Source organism: Narcine bancroftii, chromosome 5, assembly GCF_036971445.1.
Source record: "Narcine bancroftii isolate sNarBan1 chromosome 5, sNarBan1.hap1, whole genome shotgun sequence".
Classification (NCBI taxonomy): Eukaryota; Metazoa; Chordata; class Chondrichthyes; order Torpediniformes; family Narcinidae; genus Narcine; species Narcine bancroftii.
In genome coordinates this window covers 53,106,660-53,134,353 of record NC_091473.1, presented here as the reverse complement: position 1 = coordinate 53,134,353, position 27,694 = coordinate 53,106,660, and the positions used below count along the sequence as shown (strand labels likewise).

At 38.7% G+C, this 27,694-nt stretch overlaps 1 protein-coding gene across 10 annotated transcripts in view; it reads left to right on the top strand.

Annotated features, from left to right (window-relative positions):
* astn1 (astrotactin 1) overlaps window positions 1–27,694 on the top strand; it is a 2,519,376-nt gene that overhangs the window by 1,553,310 nt on the left and 938,372 nt on the right. For all 10 annotated transcript variants that reach the window (XM_069937468.1, XM_069937469.1, XM_069937467.1 and 7 more), the window contains one exon: window positions 10,646–10,796. In XM_069937468.1, coding sequence (XP_069793569.1) covers window positions 10,646–10,796 — 151 coding nt within the window. The remainder of the gene's footprint in view (window positions 1–10,645; window positions 10,797–27,694) is intronic.

Genomic DNA, 27,694 nt, shown 5'->3' with positions numbered 1-27,694 from the left:
GTTTTCTATCAGGAAATGGACCGGATGGTAGACCAGAATGGGCTCACAGCTACTTTCCCGTATCTGGACAACGTAACCATCTGCGGCCATGACACGCAGGATTATGATGCCAACCTTGAGAAATTTTTTCAGACAGCAATTCGGGTGAACTTAACCTACAATTTCGACAAGTGTGTCTTCCAGACCACTTGGCTCCCAATTCTAGGTTGCGTGGTGGAGAACGGGGTGGTAATGATGGACCCTGACCACATACATCCTCTCTTGGAGCTGCCACCCCCCCCCCCACCCACAATACCCAAAAGGCACTCAGACGCTGCCTGGGCTTCTTTTCATTACCACATCCAGTGGGTTCCATACTATGCCGACAAGGCACGGCCACTTATCAAGACCACCTCCTTCCCCCTGTCAACCGAAGCCAGAGCGGCCTTCGACCGCATCAAATCAGACATCGCTGCTGCAATGCTGCACGCCATCGACGAGTCCATTCCATTCCAAGTAGAGAGCGATGGATCCGATTTTGCACTGGCAGCCACCCTGAACCAGGCTGGCCAGCCGGTAGCCTTCTTCTCCAGGACCCTCCAGGGCCCTGAGAGCCGACACTCCTCTTTCGAGAAGTAGGCCCAGGCCATAGTCGAAGCGATATGTCGTTGAAGGCACAACCTCACTGGCAGGTGCTTTACACTGCTGACCGACCAACATGCGGTCTTGTTCATGTTTAGCAGCACTCGGCGAAGTAAGATCAAGAACAACATGATCGCTAGTTGGAGAATCGTGCACTTCACCTTCAATTACGACATATTGTACCAGCCTAGTAAGCTCAATGATCCACCAGACACACTCTCCAGGGGGACTTGCACCAACATACAACTGGACAACCTGCAGGGACTCCACGAGGATCTCTGTCAGCCAGGGGTCACTAGGTTCGCGCACTTCGTTAAGGCCCGCAACCTGCCCTACACAGTCGAGGAGATTCGCTCCGTGACCCAAGCCTGCCTGGTGTGCGCTGAGTGCAATCCTCACTTCTTCTGCCTGGAGAGCACCCACATCATCAAAACCACCCATCATTTGAACATCTAAACGTGGACTTCAAGGGGCCCCTACTGTCGACCAACCGTAACACCTACATTCTTACGGTGATCGACGAGTACTCTTGCTTCCCGTTCGCTGTGCCCTGCTTGGACATGACTGCCTCCTCAGTCATCGAGGCCTTGCACAGCATCTTCACCATCTTTGGGTACCCCAGTTACATCCACAGTGACTGGGGGCCATCGTTTATGAGCGCTGAGCTGCGGCAGTACCTCCTGGAGCATGGTATTGCTTTGAGCAGGACCACCAGCTATAACCCACACAGTAATGGGCAGGTCGAAAGAGAGAATGCCACTGTCTGGAAAGGAGTCACGCTTTCCCTCCAGTCCAAAGGCCTCCCCACCGCTCACTGGCAGGACATACTCACTAACACCCTAGATTCCATCTGCTCCCTCCTATGCACCACGATGAATGCCACTCCCCATGAAAGGATGTTCTTTTTCTCAAGGAAATCCGAATTGGGAACAACCACACCAGCGTGGTTCATGGTTCCTGGACCTGTCCTCCTGCGACGCCACATCTGGTACTCAAAGAACGACCCTCTGGTTGACCGGGTGATGCTACTCCATGCAAACCAGCATTATCCATACACTGAGTACCCGGACGGGCAGGTGGACATGATCTCAGTAAGGGATCTAGACCAAGCCGAATCAGACCTGGCATTGCTCCCAATCCAACCTCCTCCAAATCCTTCTCCCCTAGGTCACGTGCTTGAACAGAGGGATCAGCACCACCCCACCAACGGCAATGGCAACAACTCAGGCCAGCCTGTCAACAATGCCGTTGGGGAATTGAGTGAAGCGGTGTACGCACCCAATGATTCCGCCAGCAACATGACTCCATTGGCCCCAATCCTAGCACCATGGCAGTCGTGCCAGATGATCAGGCCTACAGACCATTACAGCCCCTAACCTCCCACCAGACTTTCTCTCCACCCTTTTTTTTTACAGCCCCTCCATTCACCCTGGGGTCAGTTCTCAAATAAGGGGTGAATGTGATAGTACAGATTCTATCACTGATGTATATATGTGTATATTGTAGTATAGGATGACTGTGATTGGCTGAGAGCGTAGCCACACCTACTGGCAGGTCTTAAAATGTTGCTCCTAGCCAGACCCAGATCATTCTGGACTGGTCGACCTTCATGTGATGTGCTCTAATCTTTTGTTAATAAAAGCCTTGGTTCAGATCAACAAGTCTTTGATTCTTTCGACGTGCACTACAAAAGATACTTCGAATTAGATGAGGGATCACATAAAATATTAGCTTGGCAATTAAAGGCAGAGCAGACCTTGAGAATAATTAATGCAATGATAATTACATAATTACTTACAAGCCTCAAAAAATAAATGAATCATTTATTTTTTTTATTTAAAACTATATAGTTTGGAATCTTTAAAACACAAAAAATAAAATAGATAGTTATTTATCACAGAGAGTGTTACCTAATTTAAGTTTGGAATAGCAGATTCAGTTGAATGTTCCTTTTACAGAGGTAGAAGTGAGGAAAGCTATGGGTTCATTACAGAGTAATAAAACACTGGAAGAAGATGGATGACCACCTCAATTCTGTAAATAATTTAAAGATTTCTTAATTCCAAAATTTCAAAATTTATGTAAGTATTAGATCAAGCAATGAGGGCTCATACTCTGCCAGAATCATTTTTGATGGTAATAATTGCAATGATTCCCAAAAAGGATAGAGATCCTTTAAAACTCTCATTATTAAATGTGGATTATAAAATTGTTGCAAAATTTTGGCAATTAGATTCACTAAATTCCTGCCTAAATTAATAAAAATGGATCAAACAGGTTTTGTAAATAAAAGAGATAATTGTCAGAAAATGTAGCTGAATTATTTAGTATACTTAATTTAGCTCAAAAAAGAGCTGATTTGAGTGATTTTAGTTGCAGAAAAAGCATTTGATACATTTGAATGGGATTTTTTGTTTGAAGTGTTGGAAAAATTTGAATTTGGACTGAATTTTGTAAATTGGATTGACACATTGTGTGATAACCTTAAGATAAAGTAGTGATGAATTGACAAATATCTACACTGTTTCATTTAGCTTGATCAAGTAGACAAGGATGCCCTCTATCCCCAGCTTTGTTAATTTTTGCAATAGCACCTCTTGCTCAAGCAATTTTTAAGTGACTTGTAAATTAAGGGATTTAGGGTAGGCCAAGAAGAACATAAAATTTGTTTATTTGCAGATGATATTTTAACATATTTAACTCAACCTGAGACATCTTTACAAAAATTATATGTTCAACTGGAAGAATATGAGAAAGTTTTGGCTTATAAAATAAATTGGGATAAAAGTGAAATTATAGTATTAATGGAGGGTGATTATACTCAATGTCAAAGGGATACTCAGTTTAAATGGCCAAAAGAGGGTATTAAATATTTAGGTATTTGCATGGATAATAATTTGAAAAATCTATAAAAATTGAATTATTCACTATTAATTAAAAAAGATTGAGGGATTGAGGAAAATTTTTCAAAAGTGATGAATTTACCTATAACTTTGGTGGGAAAAATTAATTCTATTAAGATAAATACATTTCTAAGAATACAATATCTTTTCCAAACATTACCTATTTTAATACCTCAAAATTGTTTTTCAAGAATTGAATAAATATGTAAGGAAATTCCTCTGAAAAGGTAAAATGTCAGGAGTTTCTTTAGAGAAGTTAACATGGAAATATAAATTGGGAGGTCTACAACTTACTCATTTAAAAAATTATTATCAAGTAATTCAAATGAGATTCATCACTTATTTCTTTGAAAGGGAAAAATTGGCATGGGTTAAAATAGAAATGAATAAGATAGGAGAGAGAAAAGCAGAAGAATTTATATATAAATGGGAAATAAAATTAATGGTTCCTGATAAAGATACACCATTATTGAAGCATTTGATTAATATATGGAATAAATAAATGATGAAATTGGTGTAAGCAGAGGTATATCACCTAAAATGCCTTTGATTCAAAATCTTAATCTTTTTCAAAGGATAATCAATTTTTGGATCATTGGTTTCATAAGGGGATTATAAATGTTGAATATTGTTATGAAAGGGGTCAATTAATGTCATTTGAGCAATTGAGAAATAAATATTACTGGTATAGCTAGGCAACATGGATGGTTCTAACTTATCCCTCAAATATGCTCATAGTTGAAAATAACTTTGAAAGTATGTTATGAGTTATATCTTATTTATTTCTCAATTGCTCAAATGACATTAATTGACCCCTTTCATAATAAGAAGAGGAATTGTTAAAAGTTTACTTCTATAATATATTTTTTATTACAAGTAGGTACTTTTAAACAAGGACTTCATAAGTCAAGCAAAGGTGGGAACTAGATCTGAATATTGTAATTAATGAGCAAATATGGGCAAATTTATGTATGGATCCTATGAACAATATTATCAATGTAAGATATAGATTAGTTCAATATAACTTTTCACATCAGTTATATGTTACACCACAGAAATTGAATAGAATAAAGTCAGATCTATTAGATCAATGTTTTAGGTGTGGTGAAGATGTAGAAACTTTCTTGCATTCAACTTGGCTTTGTCCTAATGTAAGATCTTTTTGGGTAGATTTACAAAAAATTTGGGATTTTTGGAACAAGTTACAGCAGTTGTTTTTCTACAAAATATAGACCTATTTTTATGAATAAATATTGAAGGAACAAGGCTTAAGTTAAAAGTATCAATATATCATTTGGAATTTGTTAAAGTAGTGTTAGTGGTGGCGAGGAAATGTATTGCAGTTGCTTGGAAATCAGACATTTTTAGGCATGCAAAGATAGCATGCAGAAATTCAAAGTTGTGTTCCTTTGGAAAAAAATACATATAGTTTGAGAAATAAATATTTTATGTTTTAGCAAATTTGGCACCTGTACACCCAAATATTAGGCTTAAATGTGTAATAATGTCCTTTCTGTCCCTCTTGACCTGCGAGATTCTCCTCTGCATTGTAATGAAGATTTTATTTATGTGTTAGACTATATATTTCTGTGCAATCCTAAAAAAAAGTGTCTTTCTCTTTTTCTATATTTATATAGCTATGTTATATCTTTTATATTGATTATTTTGTGCGAGTGGGGTTAGGGAGGGAGGGGTTTTGGGAGTGGGGAATACCATCATGTATGTAACTTTTGACTTGATTTTCTTTGCAATTTGTATTACTATATTAATATAGATTACTGCATGTATGGAGAAAATGTTAAATAAAATATTCAAAAAAATGCTGCAGTAAGAGATCATCCCCATTTATACTGTAAAAGGAATAATATGATGTGATTAAAATGTTGATCCTTAAACACAGACCACAGAACAGTGTAGCACAGGACCAGACCTTGGCCAATGCTGTCTGTGCCAAATATGATGCCAAATTAAATTAAATCTTTTCAGCCTACACATGGACTATGACTGTCTAATCCCTTTATATTATTATGCTCATCTATATTTTAAAGATGTTGGAGTTGTTGAATAAGTTTGCTTTTGAGATATATCATTCTTTATGTGTGTGCATCATTCTGTTTCTATATGAACCGTCATAGCTATAAAATAATGAGACAAGTATGGTAATGTTTCTCAACTGCTTCAGTTCAACGGTGCAGGAGTCTACAGGTATAGAAGAATGATTTATATCTCACTTATATTCTAATGCTTTTGACTTGTATCTCAATGCCAAAGCTTTTGCTTTTAACACAAGATGGCTGACAAACCTTTAGGGTGACAAAAGGTGGCTGAAAACAGACAGCTGCAAATATGGTCTGACAAGCATGCTTTAAGAATAGGCACCGATTGTGCAGTCTCTGCAAGGACAGATGTAATGAAAAGCAAAGATAAGTTAGCATAACATAATTAATTTTGAATTTTTCGTGGTGATCTCAGACCATAACATATTCTATTTTGTCCTATGAAAGGTAAACACCAAAAAGCCAGCTGTTAGGGCTGAGAAACCATTTTTTCATATATAGAATGATGTAACATTAAGAGTCAGGTTCGCTCTGCCCCTTACTCATTTGAAATTGTATAAATATAGAACCAACCATCTTTGGAGTGAAAGCTGAGACTTCAGGGAGATGTCTGCTTGAGACATCTCCTGACTAGTCATCTCACTTCCCGTATACAAATTGAACATTTATAATAAAACCTGCATGCTTTGAAGAGATATTTTTGCTGTGTGTTCTTTTGCAGTCTGATGTGAAGGGAAGGAGTAAAAGGAGGGCTTTTGCATCCCCTGTGGTTTGAAAGAAGAAATGCTATGACAAGGGATCGATTAGTGGAGAAGGGAGAATTAACCAGAGAGGCATGAATGATTCATTCAGAATGCTGAAATAATATTTGAAGCAAAGGTGTGTCTGCTAGTGAAAGGAGCTGGCAATTACAAATGAATATTGAGTCCGCAGGGTGGAACTAGAAGACCAGAAGACCTCTGTCCCATCTCTTTGTGGAAAAACAAGGAATGGGAGAAGAGGTGCAGAAAGGAACTGCAATGTTTTCAAAGGCTCTGTCATTGATCCTGGATCTTACACAAATGGCATAGAATCAACTCTGCAGGCAGAAGAGAAACCTAACTGAGATTGAGGGGACCTTTACTGTTGATGGATTGTTGGTCTGAATAGTGGATCTTAGCTTGTTAAAATTTCACTTCAACCTATGATGAACTTTTCAATGTGATTGGCCTTGTGCTGAGGGTGAAGAGAATTAAAACTCCATAATGTTTACCAGGCATCAAATTCTGCTGCTAGATTTCAGATTTACTTTCAGTACATGCACGATATAACATACAACTCTAAGATTCCTTTTTCCTGCGGGCGTGGAAAATTTACCACTAATTAGTAGAGCAAAAAATAAACTGTTCGCAGCGTAAAACATGTAAACAAACAAAGAAATGTAAACATAACTGTTCTCGCTGTATTCCACATTTTGTTTACAAAGAAAATCAATAAAGTGCACAAGTAAAAGTCCTTAAATTAGTCCCTGATTGATTTTGTCATTGAGGAATCTGATGGTGGAGGGGTAGCATCTGTTACTGAACCTGGTGGTGCAAGTCTTATGGCATCTATTCCTCTTTCCTGATGTCAGCAGCGAGGACAGAGCATGTGCTGGGTGGTGTAGATCCTCGATGATTGCTACTGCCCTTTGATGGCAGCATTCCCTGTAGATGTACTCAATAGTGGGGAGGGTTTTGCCTGTGATGTCCTGAGCTGTATCCACTACCTTTTGGAAGGCTTTATGCTCAGAGATATTGGTGTTCTGTACTTGAGTATGATGCAGGTAGTCAGCACATATTTCACCACCCCTCTATAGAAATTTGCCAGGGTTTCTGGTGTCATACCAAACCTCTGCAAACTCCCAAGGAAGTAGAGGTGCTGGCATGTATTCTTCACGATATCATTGCTATGTTGGGTCCAGGAAAGAGCCTCCAAGATAGTGACTCCCAAGAACCTAAATTTGCTCATCCCACAATTATCACTGGATTGTACACCTCTGGTGTTCCTTTCCTGAAATCAACAATCAACTCCATAGTTTTATCAAGGTTGTTGTTGATGCACCATTCAACCATGTGTTCAATCTCCCTCCTGTATCCTGACTCATCCCCTTCCTTTATACAACCCACTACCGTGGGATCATCAGCAAGTTTGTAGATGGTCTTATTGTCGTACTGAGCTACATAGTCGTGGGTGTAAAGTGAGAAGAGCAGGGGGCTAAGAACACAGCCCAGTGGTGCTCCGATACTGATGGAGATTGTGGAGATGTTCTTACCAATCCTCACTGATTGTGATCTGGAGGTTAGGAAATCCATGATCCAATTATACAGTGGGGCATTAGCTCCCATGTCTTGGGGTTTGGGAATAATGGTGTTAAATGTCAAACTGTAGTTGATAAAGAGCATCCTGATGTTTGCATCTTTGCTGTGCAGGTGATCCAGGGCTTTGTGTGGAGCAGTGGTTTTCAAACTGCCCTCCTAAACTCACATTCCACCTGAAGCAATCCTTATGTCATAAGTTCTCTGTGATTAGTAAGGGATTCCTTCAGGTGGTATGTAAGTGGAAAGAAAAAGTTTGAAAACCACATTTTAATCCTATCTAATTGACTCGTTATGTGGACAGTTTCATAACTCCAAATGAAATGGGCCAATGACAATTTTTCTCAAGCAAAATATTGCAGTAACAATTGGGGCTAGAGCAATGGTTCTCAACCTTCCCATCCCACTCACATACCACCTTAAGCAATCCCTTATTAATCACAGAGCACTTATTGGCACAGGGATTGGTTAAGGTGGAATGAGAGTTTAGGGGGCAGTTTGAAAACAATTGGTGTAAAGCCAGTGGGATGGCATCCACTGTAGACCTTTTTCTACGACAGGTGAACTGGAATGGATCCATGTCACCGTTCAGACATGAGCTGATATGCTTCATCGCCAGCCTTTCAAAGCACTTCACTGTTGATGCAGGTGCTACTGGTCGATAATTGTTAAGGCAGGTTACTACACTCTTTTTGAGCATTGGTGTGATTGATGTCCTGCTGGAGTGAGATATTGAAGCTATCCATGAATACCTTGGTAAGTTGATCAGCACAGATCTTTAGTACTCAGCCAGGTACTCAGTCCAGGTCAGATGCTTTTCTCGGATTCACTGTTCTGAAGGCGGCATCTTATCCTCAGATACAGATAGGATGGGTTTGTCAGGGGAGATAGGGTTGTGGAGAGGTGGTTCTTCACTGTTACCAACATCAAATTGGGTGTAGAAGGCATTAAGTTCCTCTGGGAGAGAAACTTTGCCTTCTCCTACTTTACTGGACTTGGTTTTTTAACAGGCCATACCACATCTGTCGGGTGTCCCACATACATTGGTTTGAAATGAAAGACTTGAAAATTCATCTGTATGATGAATGCTTATTTTGCAGTTCTCATCTATTCTAGTTATCTCCAAAATTCTTGACATTCCTTTTTGACAATAAAAAATATTCATAGAATTTCTTCAGATTTCTCTTTGATCATTATTATTGCTTTTCTGGGTGATTTTTAAAAGATTTAAATCATTCTCTGGAATATAACTCAGGAGAAGTAATTTATTTCTGAACATGTCGTATATTCTTTTTCAATCTTTTTATTGGTTTTAACATACGCAAAATACATTGGTATGTATGATAATGATGAGGTAGATTGATATCAAATTACAAATATCAAATAACAGTAAACAAGGTACATATGAACCCATGCTATTAAATGGAAAGCAAAAAAATAAAAAGAAGAATAAAAAGACACATAATCCTCATCTAATAATCAAATTTATTAGCCAAGTTAAGGAGTCCACTATTGATAGTAATATTTATGGGGTCATGAGAGAAAAAAGGACCAAAAATAATTGATCTACAAGTTTTGAAAATAATTAAATTAAAGACACCAAAGGTGGTGGTGGGGGGGGGGGGGGGTCAATGTTAAGATCCATTACATTAGTAGAACACCTAATCTTTCTAGAGACAGACATTCCACCACTTTCAATGGCCTTTGAGTATGAGTGGGAAGGAGAGTATCTTTACATCTCAGCAAAATGGTCCTTCTAGCAATGAGGGAAGTAAAAGCCACAACATGGGATTGTGAAGCATTCAGTATTAAAACCCACTGGACCCCTCACACCAAAAATATCAATAAAAGGATAAGATGTCAAATTAACATTGAGAACTAACAATAAAGTATGAAATACCCCTTGCCAGAAATGAAAGAGAAAAGGATATAACCAAACCATATGATACAATGTACCTTCCTTAGTTATGCATTTATCACATTTAGAAGAAATATTAGGATAAAATTTTATTACCTACACCATAGAAAAGTGTGCCTGATGGACTACTTTAAATTGTATTAAATCTTCACAAAGTGAAGATGCGTGGTCACGTTTCAAATTGGAATCCCATGCAGTTTCGACAATAGTTGTTGAAAATTGTGTTCCCATATTTCCTTAATACCACCTCGGGAACTATCCCTAGATCTTAGAAGGGCAGAAAGCAATCTTTTATTATTAGGGTTAAAATTATATAATTTCCAAATAAAATTAAAATCTAAGTCATGGGGAAACTTCACTGTTAAAGAATTTAAAAAGCTCTTAATCTGTAAATAAAAAATTGATGTTTGGATATTTCAAATTTAAGAGATAATTGTTCAAAATAAGCCAAATTTTGGGCAAGACATAAATCTAAAAATGACTGGATACCTGTAGTACTTTGTAAATTATTATTACATTTGAAATCCATAAATGTGCAATGGAACTTTGAGTAAATTAATCAAAACCAAGTTCTGATTTGAATCGGGAAAAGAAGTACAAAATATAAATGTGTGGCTTGTTTTGGTTCTGTAAGAATTTTTGGTAATTTCCCAGACTAATCTAAATATTCAATGGCATGAAAATGGAGGAAGAATTTTTTTTTCAAAACTTTCACAAATAACACATAAAGACAACACTTCTTTAATGTTGTGATCACTATTCAATGTAGTATTATTTATCTTTTTGATTGTTCTATTTGTGTTTTTTTAGAGAAGAAGCAATGATCTCTGCTTCCTTCGATAGCCTTGAGGTCCTGCTTGATTCGTTTGGTCCTGTCAGAGATTGCACAAAGGATAATGGTGGCTGCAGCAGAAACTTCTGCTGCATCTCGGATCGCAAGCTTGATTCAAGTGGTTGTGTGGTGAGCAGAGTTCTTTTATTTGTCTGCTGTAAAGGATTGATGGTGTTTATTGTGAATCTCCTCAGTACAATAGGCATTTTCAGAAACCAAATGAGAGGAAAGGCTGTGCCTTAATTTACAAGCTAACACCATCAGATACCATTTTCATGCCTGTTTTATCAACCTTTTCATTCAGTGCCCAATACAAAAATATTTTGGAACTATAAATTTTGCACCACCGTATTAACATACGGTAAAAATTGTTTTTTTTTAACCGTGCTGGTCATTCTGGGATCTAAACTTTCAATCAGCTGGCATTAGCAGATGATCTCCAGAAGCACGTGTCATAATTTATTAGCCGATGAGCTCCAGAAGCACGTGTCATAATTTATTAGCAGATGAGCTCCAGAAGCACGTGACATAATTTATTAGCAGATGAGCTCCAGAAGCACGTGACATAATTTATTAGGAGATGAGCTCCAGAAGCATGTGTCATAATTTACCCTTTAAATTGGCACATATGCCTTGGTTACATTCTTTCCTGAAAGTACGCTGGTATGTTCGTATCTCATCACAGATGCTACCTGCTTTGTTGAACCTCTCCAGAATTTTCTGTTTTTACTGCAAATTTGCAGCACTTGTCATGATTATTGCATGACAGGTGGTTTGATATCCCAAAGAGGCTGAATGTTGGATTGAACAAAAGAAATAGGAGCAGGAGTAGGCCATTCAGCCCATTGAGCCTGCTCTGAAAGCTTTTCATATTTTGTTTTGATATTCCTAATCATGCACCATCAACACAATAGTTGATTTGGTGGTGTTCCCTCCTGAAGGTAATCTTGCAAACAACAGTTGCCAGATGATTTGCAGGCAAATGCATATTTTTGTTCAGGGAGATTATCTGCAAGGATCAGCTGGTAGGACCTGATTACTAAAATTGCTGAACGGTGATCAGATGTAAGACACATGCCAAAAATCTTCCTGTTTACTCGGCCGTTTAATGATCCAAATGGCTGTACAACCATTGCTTCCTTGTTTAAGTCACAAAAGTGCTGTGGAAACTCAGTAGTCCTTAATAGCAAAGATGCATAATCATCATTTTTGGACTGGTCCAGTATCTTTGGTTAGTTATGTATCTTTGCCATAAAGAACGCTGCATGACTTGTTTAGTTTCTCCAGCACGTTTGCGATTAAACCACAATCATTACACTTCTACTTTCTTGTTTAGCTCCATTGCTTCCTTGGGTGAGATTGGCTGATCTTGGCATCAACCCAAACATATTGAACTAGGTCGACTTTACAAGGTTTGTCATCACAGGTTCGAGCTCCACTGTACATACAGGTTGGGGCACAGCAAGAATGGGGTGAAATCTTTGATGCTATTTGTGCAGCAGATAGTTGAGCATCTCCTCTGGGATTGAAACCTGCAACAATAAGGTGATTAAACTTCAATTTAAAAACCAGAATTTATCACTGTGATGAAAATTCGGTCATTTCCATTGTTTCGTAAAATAATCCGATACAATCTCGGTTTATGGTTTTGAAGAAAGCTTGTGACTTTTTAAGATTTATTCTGTTGAAGAGCAAGCTAATTGAGTCTGCCCATCATCAGCTGAAGATACCTTCATTGTGTCAATGTATTGTTTATTGGTAATTCACAACTTGAGATTCAGTGGAATTGTACCCAGGCCAAATGATTCTTACTAAGGTAAGCATTTTCTATTTGACAGAAGTAGGGATTAGATCCTCAGAATCAGTTATGAAAAGGCAAGTGACAAGTGAGGAATTCTACTTTCTAAATCGCAATAAAATACAACAGATACACAATTAAACAAACTTTACATTCCTTTGTGTAGAGCACAAAAACACTGCACTTAGTGAAATTATGAATATTTCTAAATGGTGATATTTAATGGCATCTTGGCATCCTTGTGTACCAATCAACCAAAGGTCTCCTTTGAATCCAGCAGGCAATTATAAGCTAAATAGCTCTGTGGCATTTATTGCCAGAGGACTCAAGTCCATGGATAGATCATTTGTATTGAGGGATTGCGGCAAAGATTACCAAACTGGTTCTGGGGGTGGCAATTCTGTTATTCAAGAAGAAATTGGAGGATAGAATCCACTCAGAGTTCAGAAAAATAAAAGGATATCTCATGGGACATACACAATTCTTTGAGATCTCTGAAATAGAGACAGAGGAGACTGCAGATGCTGAAATTCAGAGGGAAAATAACAAACTAACTCAACAGGTCAAGCAGCATCCATGGAAGGAAATGGACAGTCAACATGTCAGGCCAAAACCCTGCTTTGAGCCATCAATGTGATAGACAAAGAAAGGGTGATGCTCTGGTGAGGTAAAAAAACACAAAATGCTGGGGAAGCTCAGCAGGTCAACGGACCAAACAGTGTCTTTTATGAAGTAAAAACTAGAAATAAATAACCAATGTTTTGGTATCTCTACCTTTGTTACATAAAGGACACTGTTTGGCCTGCTGAGCTCCTCCAGCATTTTGTGTTTTTTTACTTCAAACACAGTGTGTACAGATTTTTGTGATTTGCTCTGGTGAGGGAGTCAGGAACTGGAGAACAGCAGCCACAAAATAAAAGATGGAACTTTTAGGATTAAAATGAGAAGATGTTTCTTCACTAATTGTGAACCTTAGGAATTTTTTACCTCCAGAGAGCTCTGTAGGCTCAGTTATTTATTACATGCAAAACAGGAAATGATACATTTCTAGATATTAAAGTAATCAAAGAATTGAGAATGGCTCAGCTCTGCAATATTGCGGTAGAAGATTAGCGTGATGTTGTGGAATGGCAGAGCAGATTCAAGGGTCCAAATGACCTCCTCCCACTCATTTTTCTTATGTTATTTTCTCATCATTTTCTCAATTTCAGGTCTTGGTATTTTAATGTTAGTGAGGGAATTAAATTCATGAGCAATAGAGAGATGAAGGCTTGGTCCTGGACTTGAGTGGTTGGGAGGATCCATTGTAAAATCCCAGAGGTACTCAGGAGACTAAGTAGCAAGTAACATTTATGGCACAAAAGCACTGAGGAGAGACTCTACATACTTACTCTTAATGTTCAAAGCCATAGCTATCACTATGCCCTCAGCCCCAACTACCATCAATATTCTGGGAGTCACTATTGACCAGAAACTAAAAGAGACCTGCCACATAAATGCTTGCATGAAAAAGTCAGGAGTGAGTGACTCACCTCCTGACAGAATAATGCCTTTTCATCATCTCCAAGACACAAGTCAGGTTTATGGTGGGATGGTCTCCATTTGCCTGAATGTGTAGTTCTCACAATGCTGGAAGCTACAAACCATCCAGAACAAACCATCATCACCCCAACACTAACTCCCTCCATCAACAGACCATGGTGGTTTCAATGCATGTTATCCAGAAGATGCACTGCAGTTACCACCCCAGTCACCTGGGCAGACCATCCCAAACCCTTAAGTTCTGTCTCCAAGGAGAAGGGCAGCAGGTGTATGAGAATGCCACCACCAAGTGCCAGAACATAGTTATCAAAAATATATTTCCATTTTCTTTTACTGGTTCTAGATCTTGGAACTCCATACTAAATAGCGCTATGGGAGTATTTAGATTGGGTCTGCAGCAGTTCACAAAAGAGGTTCACCACCACATTCAAAATACAATCAAGTGTCATCCATAACTTAGATTTCCCAGCAGTTTGCACTTCATTAAACATGAATAAATAATTGAATAATAAACACACACTTAAAATAAATGACACTGTTTTGTCCTTGGAAGTGAGTTGACTACTTTCCTTCTCTAAGGGGTAAAGGTCACTGATCAAAATAGTGAAGTTGTTCTGATTTAATCCTTAGTTTCAACTAAGTCCACTCCCTCACAGACAATACGATATGCTTAAAAAGTTATGCTCCCTACTTCCTGATCTCAGTTATCTGACACACCTGTTAACTGAATTGGGTATGTGAACTGTTTGATTTCATAAACGGTAACTCTGTTCTGTGGGTACACAAATCTTGTGGGGGTTTCTTATTGCATCAGGAGAGATGAACCAATGAAGATGAACTATGCAATGAAAGCCTGGCAACAGGAATGTAGTAGCTTAATAACTTGCTTATCTTTAGACCTTTTCTTCAAAGACAACATTTTTTCAATCAATTGACCACTCTGCGATATCTCAGAAAAACGTTACTTTTGCTGTCAATCAGTTAATAAAAAGATTTCAAATATATCTTTGAATTTGTGAATTGTAAATATGCAGAGCAGACGACACTGCAGAGTGCTGTTTTTATCCTTCTCTGCCAATCCATGTTTTCTTTGTGCCTTTGGAATTGCACACAGCTCTGAGAGAAAATGGCACCCTTGTTCGTCATTGTTCGACTTGCTGTCTCTTTCATCGCACAGAAACCCACAAAAGAACAAATGAAATTAGGCATTTTTCTTATTTTAGATTTATTCCTTACTGAACACTTCCATATAACTTTCCAATATTGGAATACTATCCAAGATGGTATTCAGGGAAATAATCTTTCTGGCTTTAATTGTTTCAAAATATAATAGTGTGACATTATATGTTTTTGGGAGATAAATTGGGGCAGGTTTTTTTGTGTAGGTCACATAAGAACTCCTCAAAACAGATCTCATTTAAAATACTGAAGCTCTGCTCAAGCTCGACTGGTTGGCTCCAAAGGCCTTTGCAAGAACTTTGGGAAGTGCCTAATGGATTGTTGTTTTGAAAAGCAACAGATGAAAGAACTTGTCAGAGCTGCAGACTGTCTGAGTGCTGCTTGCTTTTCTAAGAGGGTCATGTGGTTTTGCAAGCAAAGAGAGTAAAACAGGCTTTTCTCAGAGAGAGAGAAAATTCAGTTCTGCAGTGCTACAGTCAGTAGCAGCAGCTGGGACTGGAACAGGTCTAGCTGGCAAGCTTGTGGAAAAAACCCATTTGGAAGATGGGTTGTGAGTGCTTAGTTCAGCCTGGTCAACGCCCTTGTAGTTCATGCAAGAGGAGAGGACTGGCTGCCTAATGTTTCACTTGAAATAAGGGAAACAAAAAGGAACTCTGTGGTGACCTGAAAAAAAGAGGTTATCATCTGGTAAGCCTTGATGGGGTAAGTTACTTTGGCAAGACACTGATGTGGCTGATTAAAAGGGATCAATTTGTGTCTAGGAACAACAAATCTCTCTCTGAAAACTGACAAGAACCTTCCTGAGCAGTAACAGTTTACATTTCAAGAACCAAAGCCTGGTGAACTTCATAAATGTCAAATTCTGTGCACAATATAAGAATTGCCCACAACCAGTGAACTTGGAGGAATGAGAAGTGAGATTGGACTGTGAATCAAATAACTTTTTAGAACTTACATACACGTGCGCTTAGAATTAGAAGGGGGTTAAGTTAGGTTAGTTAAGTTAATAGTGATAAGTAAAAGTGTGATTCTGTTTTCCTGTTTAAAGATAATTAAAAGCAACTTTTGTTTAAGTTACCATTTGTCCTGGTGAATATCTATGGCTGCTGGGTTCTGGGGTCTTCTGGGCTCGTAACAATAGCTTTAGTGTCCTTTGATTCAAATCTGTTACATTTATTTTCACTGACTTCACAGTCTTTGGGTCATTTGATGATCCCATTTTTAATAAATCAGACCAGCTTTATAGCTTGGAAATGGGCCCTTCAACCAAACTTGCTACATGGACCAAAATGTCCCAACTGCACTTGTCCCCAAACCTAATTCAGCTGCAAAGTTCATTGTCTCTCAGAATCAAGATTCGTTATCATGATCAAGTCATGAAATTCCGTGTTTTACATCAACTTCAAAGTGTAAACATTCATATTATAACCATCTTACAACATTACGCTAAAAAGTATAATAATGCATGAAAAGTCTTTGATTCATTGATTAGTCAGGAATCTGATGGCAGTGGGGCAGAAGCTCACCTTGTGCAGTTGAGTGCTCATCTTTAGGCTCCTGTACCTTTTCACAGATGGTAACAGAGTAAAAAGGGCATGACCTGGGTGGAGGGGGTCTTTGAGGATAGAGGTTTCCCTTTATTAAGACAGTGCCTCATGTAGATGTCCTCGATGGAGTGAAGTCTAGTGCCTGTGATGTTGCAGACCGAATTAACAACCCCCTGGAGTTCATTCTTGCCCTGAGAGTTGGTGCCTCCATTCCAGGCAGTGATGCCATGAGCCAGAATGTTCTCCACGACACACCTGTAGAAGTTATGAGAGTCTTCGGTGGCATACCAAACTACCTCAGGAACCTCACAAAGTATAACCGCTGGTTATATTTGTGATTGCATCAATGGGGAGGCTCCAGGACAGTTTCTCAGAGATATTGACACCCAGGAATTTGAAATTCTTGACCTTCTCCACAAGTGAGCCCTCGATGAGGACTGGATTGTGCTCCCCTGACTTCCTCCTGAAATCCACAATCATCTCCTTGGTTTTTGCTGACATTGAGCACAAGGTCATTGTTGTTACACCATTCAACGAGCTGATCTATCTCCCTCCTATATGCTCCCTCATTGCCATTTGTGATTCTGATGACAACTGTGGTGAACTGTACTTGGCCACATGGTTGTGGGTATATAATGAGTAGAGCAGTGGGCTAAGCACTCATCCTTGGGGTGCATCTGTGTTGATGATCAGTGAGGAGGAGGTGTTGTTTCCAATTTGTACTGACTGTGGTCTTCCAATGAGAAAGTCAAAGATCCAGTTGCAGGGAGGTGGGGTAGGTACAGAGAGGCCTAGAGTTTTTGCTTATTGACCAGCACTGAGGGAATAATGTATTGAAGGCCAAGCTGTATTCCATGATAAGCAGCCATTTATATGAATTGTTCTTTTCAAGGTGATCCAGCGTTGAGTGGAGACCCAGTGATATTGCATCTGCTGTGGAGCGATTGTGACAATAGGCAAATTGCAGTGGGTCCAGATCTTTACTTAGGTAGGTGTTAATTCTGGCCGTGTCCAGTCTCTCCAAGTATTTCATCACAGTAGAATTAGTGCGACTGGGTGGTAGTCATTGAGGCAGCTCACACTACTCTTTTTGGGTACCGGGATTCCTAGCCACTCAATAGTGCTGTATTGAGTATTTCCTTGGGCGTGGAATACCCTTTTGGTGCTTCAAATCCCTGCTTTCAATTCTCTCTTTGTCTTAGTAACCATTTTTAGATTGAGACTGGTTTTCCTCTGAAACCATTCCCCAACCTACAACTCTTAACTGTATCTACTGTGCTCTGTCCTCTCTTCCCAACTAAGTGTGACAACTGCTTCAACCCCATTAAAAGGTAAATTGTATTTAAAACTGAATGCCATTCACAAGTTTAACATGCTTTGTGCAACTTCTGAATTGTCGTCCAAAGTTGTCATGCAGGAACAAAGTACAATTTGGAAACAAAAGTGGAACAAATTCAATAAGCAAATAATCCATTGTAAATTTTAACTGAGAGATAAATATTAGCCTGGTTGGTGAACACTATGTACTTAGTAAAGTGCTGTGGTACATTCAAGTGTTGCTGTGTTTAACATTTCATCCAAAGATAGCACTTCCAACAGTGTAGCAATCCCACAGGACAGCAGGCCTGATTTTGAAATAATCTTTCATCCATAACCTTCTGGCTCTTATAGTCATGGAACTAGATGTGAACTCGCACATACTGGTGGGAATTTCTGGCATACAATTGCTGTTTAATAGTTGTTCCGATGCCTTGTCTTTAATAAGACATGATGGAAGATCTTGAAAACTGCAAAATTCAAGTTTAGTCTCCTCCCATTTTGCGTCGATTTCTGCTTGCATTCCATGATTCAGTTGGTGCTCAGGACAAATTAGAACAGAACACTTGGGAGCTTTTAGAGTCACAACATGTAATGGATTAAAAATATTATGTTGGTATACACCAATTTTCTTCATTTTCTGTAGTCACAAATTGCTACATTTTTCTCATTTGAAATGTTCCCTCCCTTGTTTGTACTGGAAATGGAAAATGTCATCTTCAACTCCACTTCAACTCCACTTCTGCCCCTGACACACAGCAACAGACTTTCTTTCCCAGCTTCCCAAGTTCTAACTTTTGAGAATAACCTCCAAGCTAAAAATCTAAGTGTGACAATAAAAATAAATGACAACATATAACAATAAAGTATTGGAAATACACCCAGTTGGCATAATGCTGGTCTTTGCTCTTGACTGTGTTTTGAAAATTCACGGGATAGTGTCTAGTGTCAATCACGCACGGAGACCTTTATATATATTATTTTTAGCAGGAAGGATGTGAAGAATAATCTTTGCAGTGCAAAAGACTACTTTCTTGGTCAAAGATCAAAGTTATTGTCAGAATACATACATGACATCACATAAAACCCTGGGATTCTTTTTTCTGTGGGCCAAGCAGAATTTTTATTTATCAGTATTGCCAAAAAATTGTACTCAAAAAATGATGGACTGTATTTACAAGATGAAAGTGCAAATAAACTGCAATACCGAAAATAATGTCCAATAATAAATAATGTACAAAGTAAGGGTGCTTAAATGAATCCCTGATTGAGTTTGCTGTTTAAGAGTCTGATGGTGGAGGAGTTCAATTGTTCCTGAACTTGATGGTGCGAGTCTTGTGGCACATATCCCTCTTTCCTGATGGCAACAGTGGGTGCTGTGGATCCTTGATGATTGCTGCTGTTCTCTGACGATAGCATTCCATGTAGATTTTCCTAAAGGTGGAGTGAGTTTTGCCTGTTACGTACTGGGCTGTGTCCACAACCCTTTGCATAGTTTTCTGCTCAGAGGTTTTGGTGCCCCATGCCAGGTGTTTGTCCTAGTCCTCTTGTGTGTTAATGATGTTCCATTTGTCTGAGTGATGTAGCTGGTTCAAATCTGCAGGAGATTTGCTATTTTGCATGACTATTTTACAGTTTAGAGCACAAATGTTTCTTTGTGAAGCCAAACCAAATAGAAGCCATTTTGCAAATGAAATTAGGAAGTGTTGTGGCATGTGAAGAGAGAAATTCATCACCATTCCTCTGATCTGGGGAAGAGGGGAGGTTCCATAGTTTTCAAAGCAGACCTAGGGGGAGGAGGGATGTGTGGAAGAAAAGACTAAATTAATTTAAATTAAATGAGAGATTAAAACAGATGATGTTATAAAGGAGCATGAGAGCATTTCAGTGAAACTGGGTGAGAAAGGGCCTGAAGTATGAGAACATGACCTCCCCTACATGGGAAAAATCAAATGTCGATCAGATGATTAATTTGCAGAGCTGCAGGAGTCAACTTGAGCTTTCTGTTTCATGCTCATTTTATTGTCAATCCCTCTCCCTTTCCCACCTGTCCCTTTGCAGTTTCTTCGCCTCTCACCATGAGTCCCAAAATAAACTGGAAGAACAACATTGTGTTTTCCACATAGGCACTTTGCAGTCCTCCAGAATGAACACTAAACTCCCCAGCTCTTTCATTGTTTCATTAGCCTCTTGTCCCTTTCTCACTGTTTCTTTCCAATTGCCAATATTTCACAACCATGCTCCTTATCACCTGATCTGTCATAACAAAGCTCCATTTGAGCTCTGGTCTTGCACCTTGCTCCTCCCCTCAGTTCTACTTTGAAAACTCCACTATATTTCCAATTCTGAACAGTCACTGACCATAATATTCACTGATTTCTCTTTCCTTGGATGTTGCTTGATTGGCTGAGAATTTCCAGCATTGATATTTTTGTTTCGGACACTGGCATTTCAGACTTTTTTTTGTTTTTACATTGCATCTGGAGCACCTGGGCTGATTGAATCAAATAAAGAGACAAAAGCCACTGGAAACTTTTAATGGAAGGAGACCTGTGGCCTTGGATACTGTCTGGAGGTGTGAACAGGCTCACAGACAATTTGTACAACAAACCTAGTCTGATAACAGTCTGTATCAAGATTGGAAGAAAATGAACTCTCAAAAGTAGTTGCTTTTAACTGCTTATAAAAGCAGGATAATTATACCAATAAAACACAGTGATCAAAGAGCTGTTCTTTCAATGTACACCACAGTGGATTCATCACCTCCAGCAATGGTAGGTTTGATTAAAATTGAATCATCCAATTACCTCATCTTGTGCCATGAAATATAGTACTTTTTATGTGTAACCCTGCACCTGATTTTTATCTTCTCTGACAAACGTACAACAAACCAAGTGAATTATTTTTTTCAATGTGAGCAAATATTATCTGAAGTAAGATGATTTTTATCCTGGTGGGTTCGGAAGTGACTCTCATCGGTGTATGTTGTTGGGAGAAGGGGCATCAGGAGAACTCTGACAGCTGGGAGATAAACAAAGGTGGTCAGTGTAGGTCAGTAATGAAGTTCCTTCTGAGCCAAATCATAAGCTGTGTTCTGTTCAAAATGATATCCTTTGAAATGTGCCACTTGTTTCCTTTATTCAGCCACCTTCCAGCTCAGCATTGTATGGGGAATCATCGTATTAATTATGTGTCACATGAGAAATCACAAAAGTGCTATCCAGTCAGATTTCCAGTGTGGTATCATTCAACTCCAAGATCACCATCATCGCATTCCCCTTTGGGGAGAGAGCATTTTTTATATACAGAGAATTACAGAGAGTAGAGCTGAGATTCTGAATTTCTATGTTAATAATTGAGCTATTTCTGTTTATCAACTGGAACCTCCTGCCTGTCCTATTTGATGGATGACTCCAATTGCATCCGTTCTTGTTGTAGACACTTAACTGGATGCTTGGAATCAGTTACTAGTTTATAAAACTTGTACAAACTTGGCCAAATGAAATTCGCGTCTGAAGTTTGTCAAAGTGAACAATATTTCCTCATACCGAAGCGATGATTAGTACCGAGCCAAATCCCCACATCAGGAGAATCAGTGTAGAAAATGTGCAATTTCATTGACGATGCTGACCACCAGGTTGGAAGCAGGACATGTGAATTGTCATTACAAAGAACAGTTTGTACCAATGAGTGATGAGTGATCAGAAAGTAATGTGACAAATATTCTTGTCTCCAGATATTCTAAGGAATATCTAAGCAAAGACAATCGTATCACTTTGTTATCCACTATTCTACTCTGTTTCGGTTTGTGATTTTTGTTTTCTGATTCCAAACCACCTGATTTTTTGAAGTTGGAAAAGTAGGATAACAGCACCAGATCAGAACAAGTGAGTAATGCATGTGGCATTTAATTACCATGCATTTATCACAGACCAATTAGAGTCAATGCCTGAATATGAGATTCAGATTTGCAATAGCAATATGCTTCCTTGTTTAGAGGGTGTGAGTGTTGAGGAGAGATTGTTATCAGAGTGCAGAAGACTGAGGGGAGACCTCCTAGAATCTTGAGGGGCATTGATAGGGTGGACAGTTAGAAACTTTTCCCCAGGGCAGCATCACATGCAGAGGACATGTGCTTCAGGTGAGGTGAAGGAAGTTTTACGGAGAGGTGCAGGACAAATACTTTACACTGAGGGTGGTCAGTGCCAGGGTTACAATGGAAGCAGTAAAATAGTCGCATTAAAGAGGGTTTGAGATAGACATGTGAGTATGAAGGGGATGGAGAGATCAGTGTAAACAGCAGATTTTCATTTGGACAGACCAGAAGGACTGTTCCAACATTAGTAAATCACGAAAGTCTGCAGATACCATGGTCGACGTGAAAAGACAAAATGCTGGAGAAACTCAGCTGGTCAAACTGTGTCCTTTATGTAGCAAAGGTAAAAATACATAGCCAACGTTTTGGGTGTGAGCCCTTCATCAAGGTATGAAAGACTGTCCGAAAAGGATGGGGGTGGGTGGGAAGGGGGTGTGGCAAAGGCAGAAGATGATAGGTGGAGAAAGGCCGGCGGGGACAGCAGCGATCAGGGGGAGGGGGAATGGCTAGGTGAGTGGAGGGAGGAAGGAGGGGGGAGAACTGTAAAAACTGGAAAAGGGGATGGGAAAGAAAAGGTGAGCAAGATAGGAGAAATCAGAGACGTGTATGTTAGTGCCAGCTGGCTGGAGAGTGCCCAAATGGAAAACCTTATCAAAAATCATAATGAAGGATTAATTTTATGCAATGATTCCTTCGTGAGATGCATCAGTTTACCAGACTGAAATACAATTGTGATTCAGATGCTTTGTAACTTTGTTGTGGAGAATTTACTCAATGTGAACTCCTCCTATATCTTGTTTACTTATTTATCCATGGATGGAGAAAGAATGAGAATATGTTTTTATTAATCTTTGGATGATGGTTGATGCTCTAAACATGTTGATGATCCACAAATCGGTTTCTTAGTACAACAATTGGCAATGGCTACATAGATTTTTTTTCTTTTGCTATTCATATTTTCCTGAAAAATATATTCAGCATTACCTTCCCCTGACTCTGGATGTCCTTGTGTTTTGTTGCCCACTCTGGAATTTTTTAAATCTCTGTCAGTCTTAACCAGCCAAAGAGCTTGAATGTCCACTTGTTATCATTAATTCTTTATTTGCAATGCCTATAATTTATAATCATTTTGTGCATTTATTTCCACTTCCATCGCAGGAACAGAAATTTATAGGCTCCATTTTCTGGGAGGTAAGATCTCTAGAACCGTGCAGCACAAAAATAAGCCAAGTCTCTACTGATCATCCAGCTCACGTTGACAGTGATCCTGCACTAACCCTATTTGTGAGCTCGATATACATTGAGCCCACAGTTGAGTACTGAGACTTAGCGTTATTTTTTGAGGTTCTGTTAAAACAGTTATGACACATTTCAATTCAAAAATTACAACCTGTTCCTTCCAGCTTTCTTCTTCATCACTCTTTGCTCCAACTTGTGGCACCTTTCCCTATTAACCCCCTCTCCAACATTTGCTCCAGATCTTCTATACCAGAGCAATTCAAGTGCTCATCTGGACCTTTTTTTTTTAATGCTGGCAATGACTCAGCTTGAATCATTGCCTGAGGCAGTGCATTGCAGATCTTTACCCCTCACTGGATACAGAAGGTTCCTTCATATCACTTCCCCCTTCCTCTAAAGCTTTGTCCTCCAGTTTTACTTGCCTCTGATATGGGGAAAAGTTTTCTGCTTGGTAATTTTATATACCTCGGACATGTCCCCTCATAATTTAGCTCATCATGCCCCTTCTTAATCACCTCTGCTTTAGGGAGAAAAGACCGAGCTTTTCCAGTCTCTCCTCACAACTGAACGTGCTCATTGGTGAAAACAAGCCGGTAGCTGACAACATATTTTGTGGATTTCCAAATAACTAACATCTCCGTAAAACTTCCTTCCCCTCACCAAGCACTTAGAGAATTTTCCCAGAAAGATATTCAAGCCGGTTCATAACTGCACACCTTTCTTCATTCCCATCCTGGTCCAGAGATTTTGGTTTGTCTTGTTTTCTATAATTTGGGGGGACAAATCTAATTGCACAATGGATGGGAAGAAGATTGAAGTAGGACTCCCTGCTATTTTCACTGTTACTTCTGATTGAGATGCCTTCAGACATGGCCCTATTTCCCTTTGAATTACCTTGACATCAGTGCATAAAATATTGCTTAACATGTGCAATCATTTTATAATTTACAATGTGAATAAAGAAAGGGAGAAGGAATAGAACTTCTTATTGATCTGAGTCCACCTGAATACAATTTATGAAGATCTGATGTGAAATAGTAACAGAAAATATATTTAATTTCTTGATCATTCAGTCATTGTTCTTTGGTATTAAAATATTAAAAGCCGAGCAATGAATGAGAAAGCAATAAATCACTTGATGGATTATGATGACTAAATAAAATGGAAGAGCTCAGCTTTAGTGTTTATAAAGATTCTAGAACACTCAGATTAAATAACTGTTAAATTGATCACCGTGCAATTATTGTACAGCCTGCACATCATAATAGTGCTCTACTTAGCAGGACTATTTATCATGTGACTTCATCCCAAGAGTCTATTCTGTATCTTCTGTATACCCTAATTATGTTAGAAGTCTTGTGAACAACTCAATTAGAATAAAACCTGCATTTCATTGCAGACTGTGCCTAATAGAGACGGTCAGAAATCTTCAATTAGTTTCAAGCCTGTAGCTTGCTTCTGAATTTCTATTAATCTATTTAAAATGTACATTGAACGTTAAATTACCAGTAACGAGGATGTAAAATATTCACTGGTTTCAGTAAGAAATGCCTATTACCTCAATTGTAAGAATTAAAATCAATGACATAACTCTTGTATTTGTTTTGCCATTGAGGTGGCTGACCCAACAACCTCCATTGACTTCTGCCCACATTCCTTAAACCCAGATGGTTCATAAAAATCTCTCAACCTCATAACAAAATTAACCCATGGGTCAGCACAGGAGGCTACACATTAAACTTGTAGACTCCTATGTAGAGAGATGTATTCTCAAACTTTATTCCTGAAAATAATTTGCTTTTTCAGTTGCAAGCTTCCGAAGGAAAGATCTTCCCTCTTTATAGCTTCATGATTATGCTTAATTATTTGAAATTTAAATCAAATTATTTGAATCCAAATTGAATGGAGCCTTAGTTAATGAATTCTCTGCTCGCATTTTAAAATCTTCAGTCAATGTTTATCAAATCTGCTTGGATTATTTTGGTCTTGGTGGGATACTGAGGTTTAGTTCAAATCAATTGTGAATTACTTGCTTGTGGTATTTTGCAATTGAACCAAGGTGATGAACAATTGAAGGAACCACCACCACAGCTGGATAATGAAGCCATCTTGCGTGTACTGCCTCATTTATCTGTTGCAGGTTGTGAATGTTACTTGGCAAATACAGCAGTTAATGTCCATTTGCACCTTGTTTGGCTTTTTAAGTGGCATATCTCAGCCAGACCAACTCAGAGTCTTAAATATTCTGAAAGGGTGTGAGTGAGGCAGGATGAGCTTTAAGAACAATTTTCTGGTTTCATTGTCACTGTTAGAGTTGCTGGATTTTTAATATTAATGTGTCTAATTCATTGAAAGTAAAATCCTCATGTTCGGTTTTGGGATTTGAACTTGTGTTTCGGGATCAATAGTTCAGGCATCTGGATATCTGTCCATTAACAATAAGGATATGTTATCCCTGTTGCAACATCATTATACTATCATATCTCCACTAAACTGTTTATAACTGACAACCAGAATATGAATGAGTAAATACACAGATCCGGCATGATTTTACTCTTTTGCTTATACATCATACACTGTGGTTAGTGACCAGCTTCAGTTTTGAAGAAATTTGTAAGATCTGTGTGTAGTTACTTTAAAATAAGTTTTTCCACCTTTTAAAACAGTAACTATTTATCCATCCACAAGAAAGAAAATGCTAACAAGCAAGAACTTTGGGAGCATTTCTGCTTTCAGGAGCTATTTAATTGGGTAGAATTTTCAAAGAGTGCCACATTACAAGCATATGCCCCTAACCTCCAGAATAAATAAGAACCCACATGGATCAATCGTCAGCAAGAAATTAATGTTGGGAAAGTTCCTGGATAGTTGAGGGGCCTTCGACAAGATCCTAAAAACGTTTGAGGGTGGAGTTGGTGGATAGATAGGTGGAGTTGGTGCCAAGCATCCTTGGCAGCTGGTTCAGATTTTCATAATTTAAATACACAGTCCCCTCCATGATGTTTGGGACAAAGACACGTTTTTCTTTATTTTGCCCCTGTGCTCCAGTTTTAAATTTATAATCAAACAGTGTGCATGTAATTAAAGTGCTCATTCCAGATTTTTTTCAAGGTTATTTGTATACACTTTGATTGTGTACAAATTACAGTACTTTTTATTCTTAGTAACCCTATTTCAGGGCATCATAATGTTTGGGACATTTGACTTCACAGGTGTTTACTCAAGAATGTTTAATGACTTTATTGGTGCAGGTAATATAGAGCTAGGCTTGCTTTTAAGTTTTTAATCACCTTTGGAGTCTGTAGCTGCCATTTTTTTACGAGAATCAGAGTTGTGCCAATGAAAGTCAAAGCCATTATGAGGCTGAAAAAGCAAGAATAAAGCAGCAAGAGGAATCGCCCAAACCTTAGCATTACCAAAATCAATGTTTGGAATATCATTAAGAAGGAAGAAGCCAAGAAAGATCTCCTTACAATGAAGGAAAAGACATCCTCAAACAGATCAGAAACACTCTTCAGGAGGCAGGTATGATATGTCAATGGTGGGTTGGGGGGGGGGTAGGGTGCGTATGGGTGTATAGAAATAGATATAGATAGAGAAAAGGTACAGGAGCCTAAAGGTGAGCACTCAGCTGCACAAGAACAGCTTCTTACCATCAGATCCCTGGATAATCAATGAACCAAAAACACTGCCTTTCATGCATTTTAATGCTATTATTTATTTTTTTAGAGCAATATCATAAGATGGTTATAATATGTATGTTTGCTCTATGATACTGCTCCAAAACATCAAATGTCATGACATGTTCATGACAATAAATTCAAATTCTGATGAAATTAATGATACATCCCTGCATTGTCCCACACAATGACATCTAATTTCTTCTGTTGCCAGATAATGTTGATGGAAGGATACATTCCTTCATAGTTACTTTCCTACTTTGTTGCAGAAAAAGGTGGAACAAAAATGTTATGACTCCAAGTAGGTGCAAAAGGTGTGTACAGTGAATGGAAAGGAAGAGAATGTACTGAATTTATCACATGAGATAGAGAAAGAAAATGTCCATGGAAGTCATGTGGAAATGTATCAAGGCAGCAAGGGCTGAATAAATACTTTCTATCTTCCTGTGCCAGGAAGGTGTATCAACCTTGACAGATGTCATATATGAGCCAAAAAATAGAGGAAGAGATTGTAGCTGATGACTCAATTTACAAGAATACTGAATTGGAGAGGGGTGTGAGAAGTCCATAAAGAGCACCTGGATGCTGGATGTGGATAGATAGTATTTGGCAGCACCAAATTGTATATT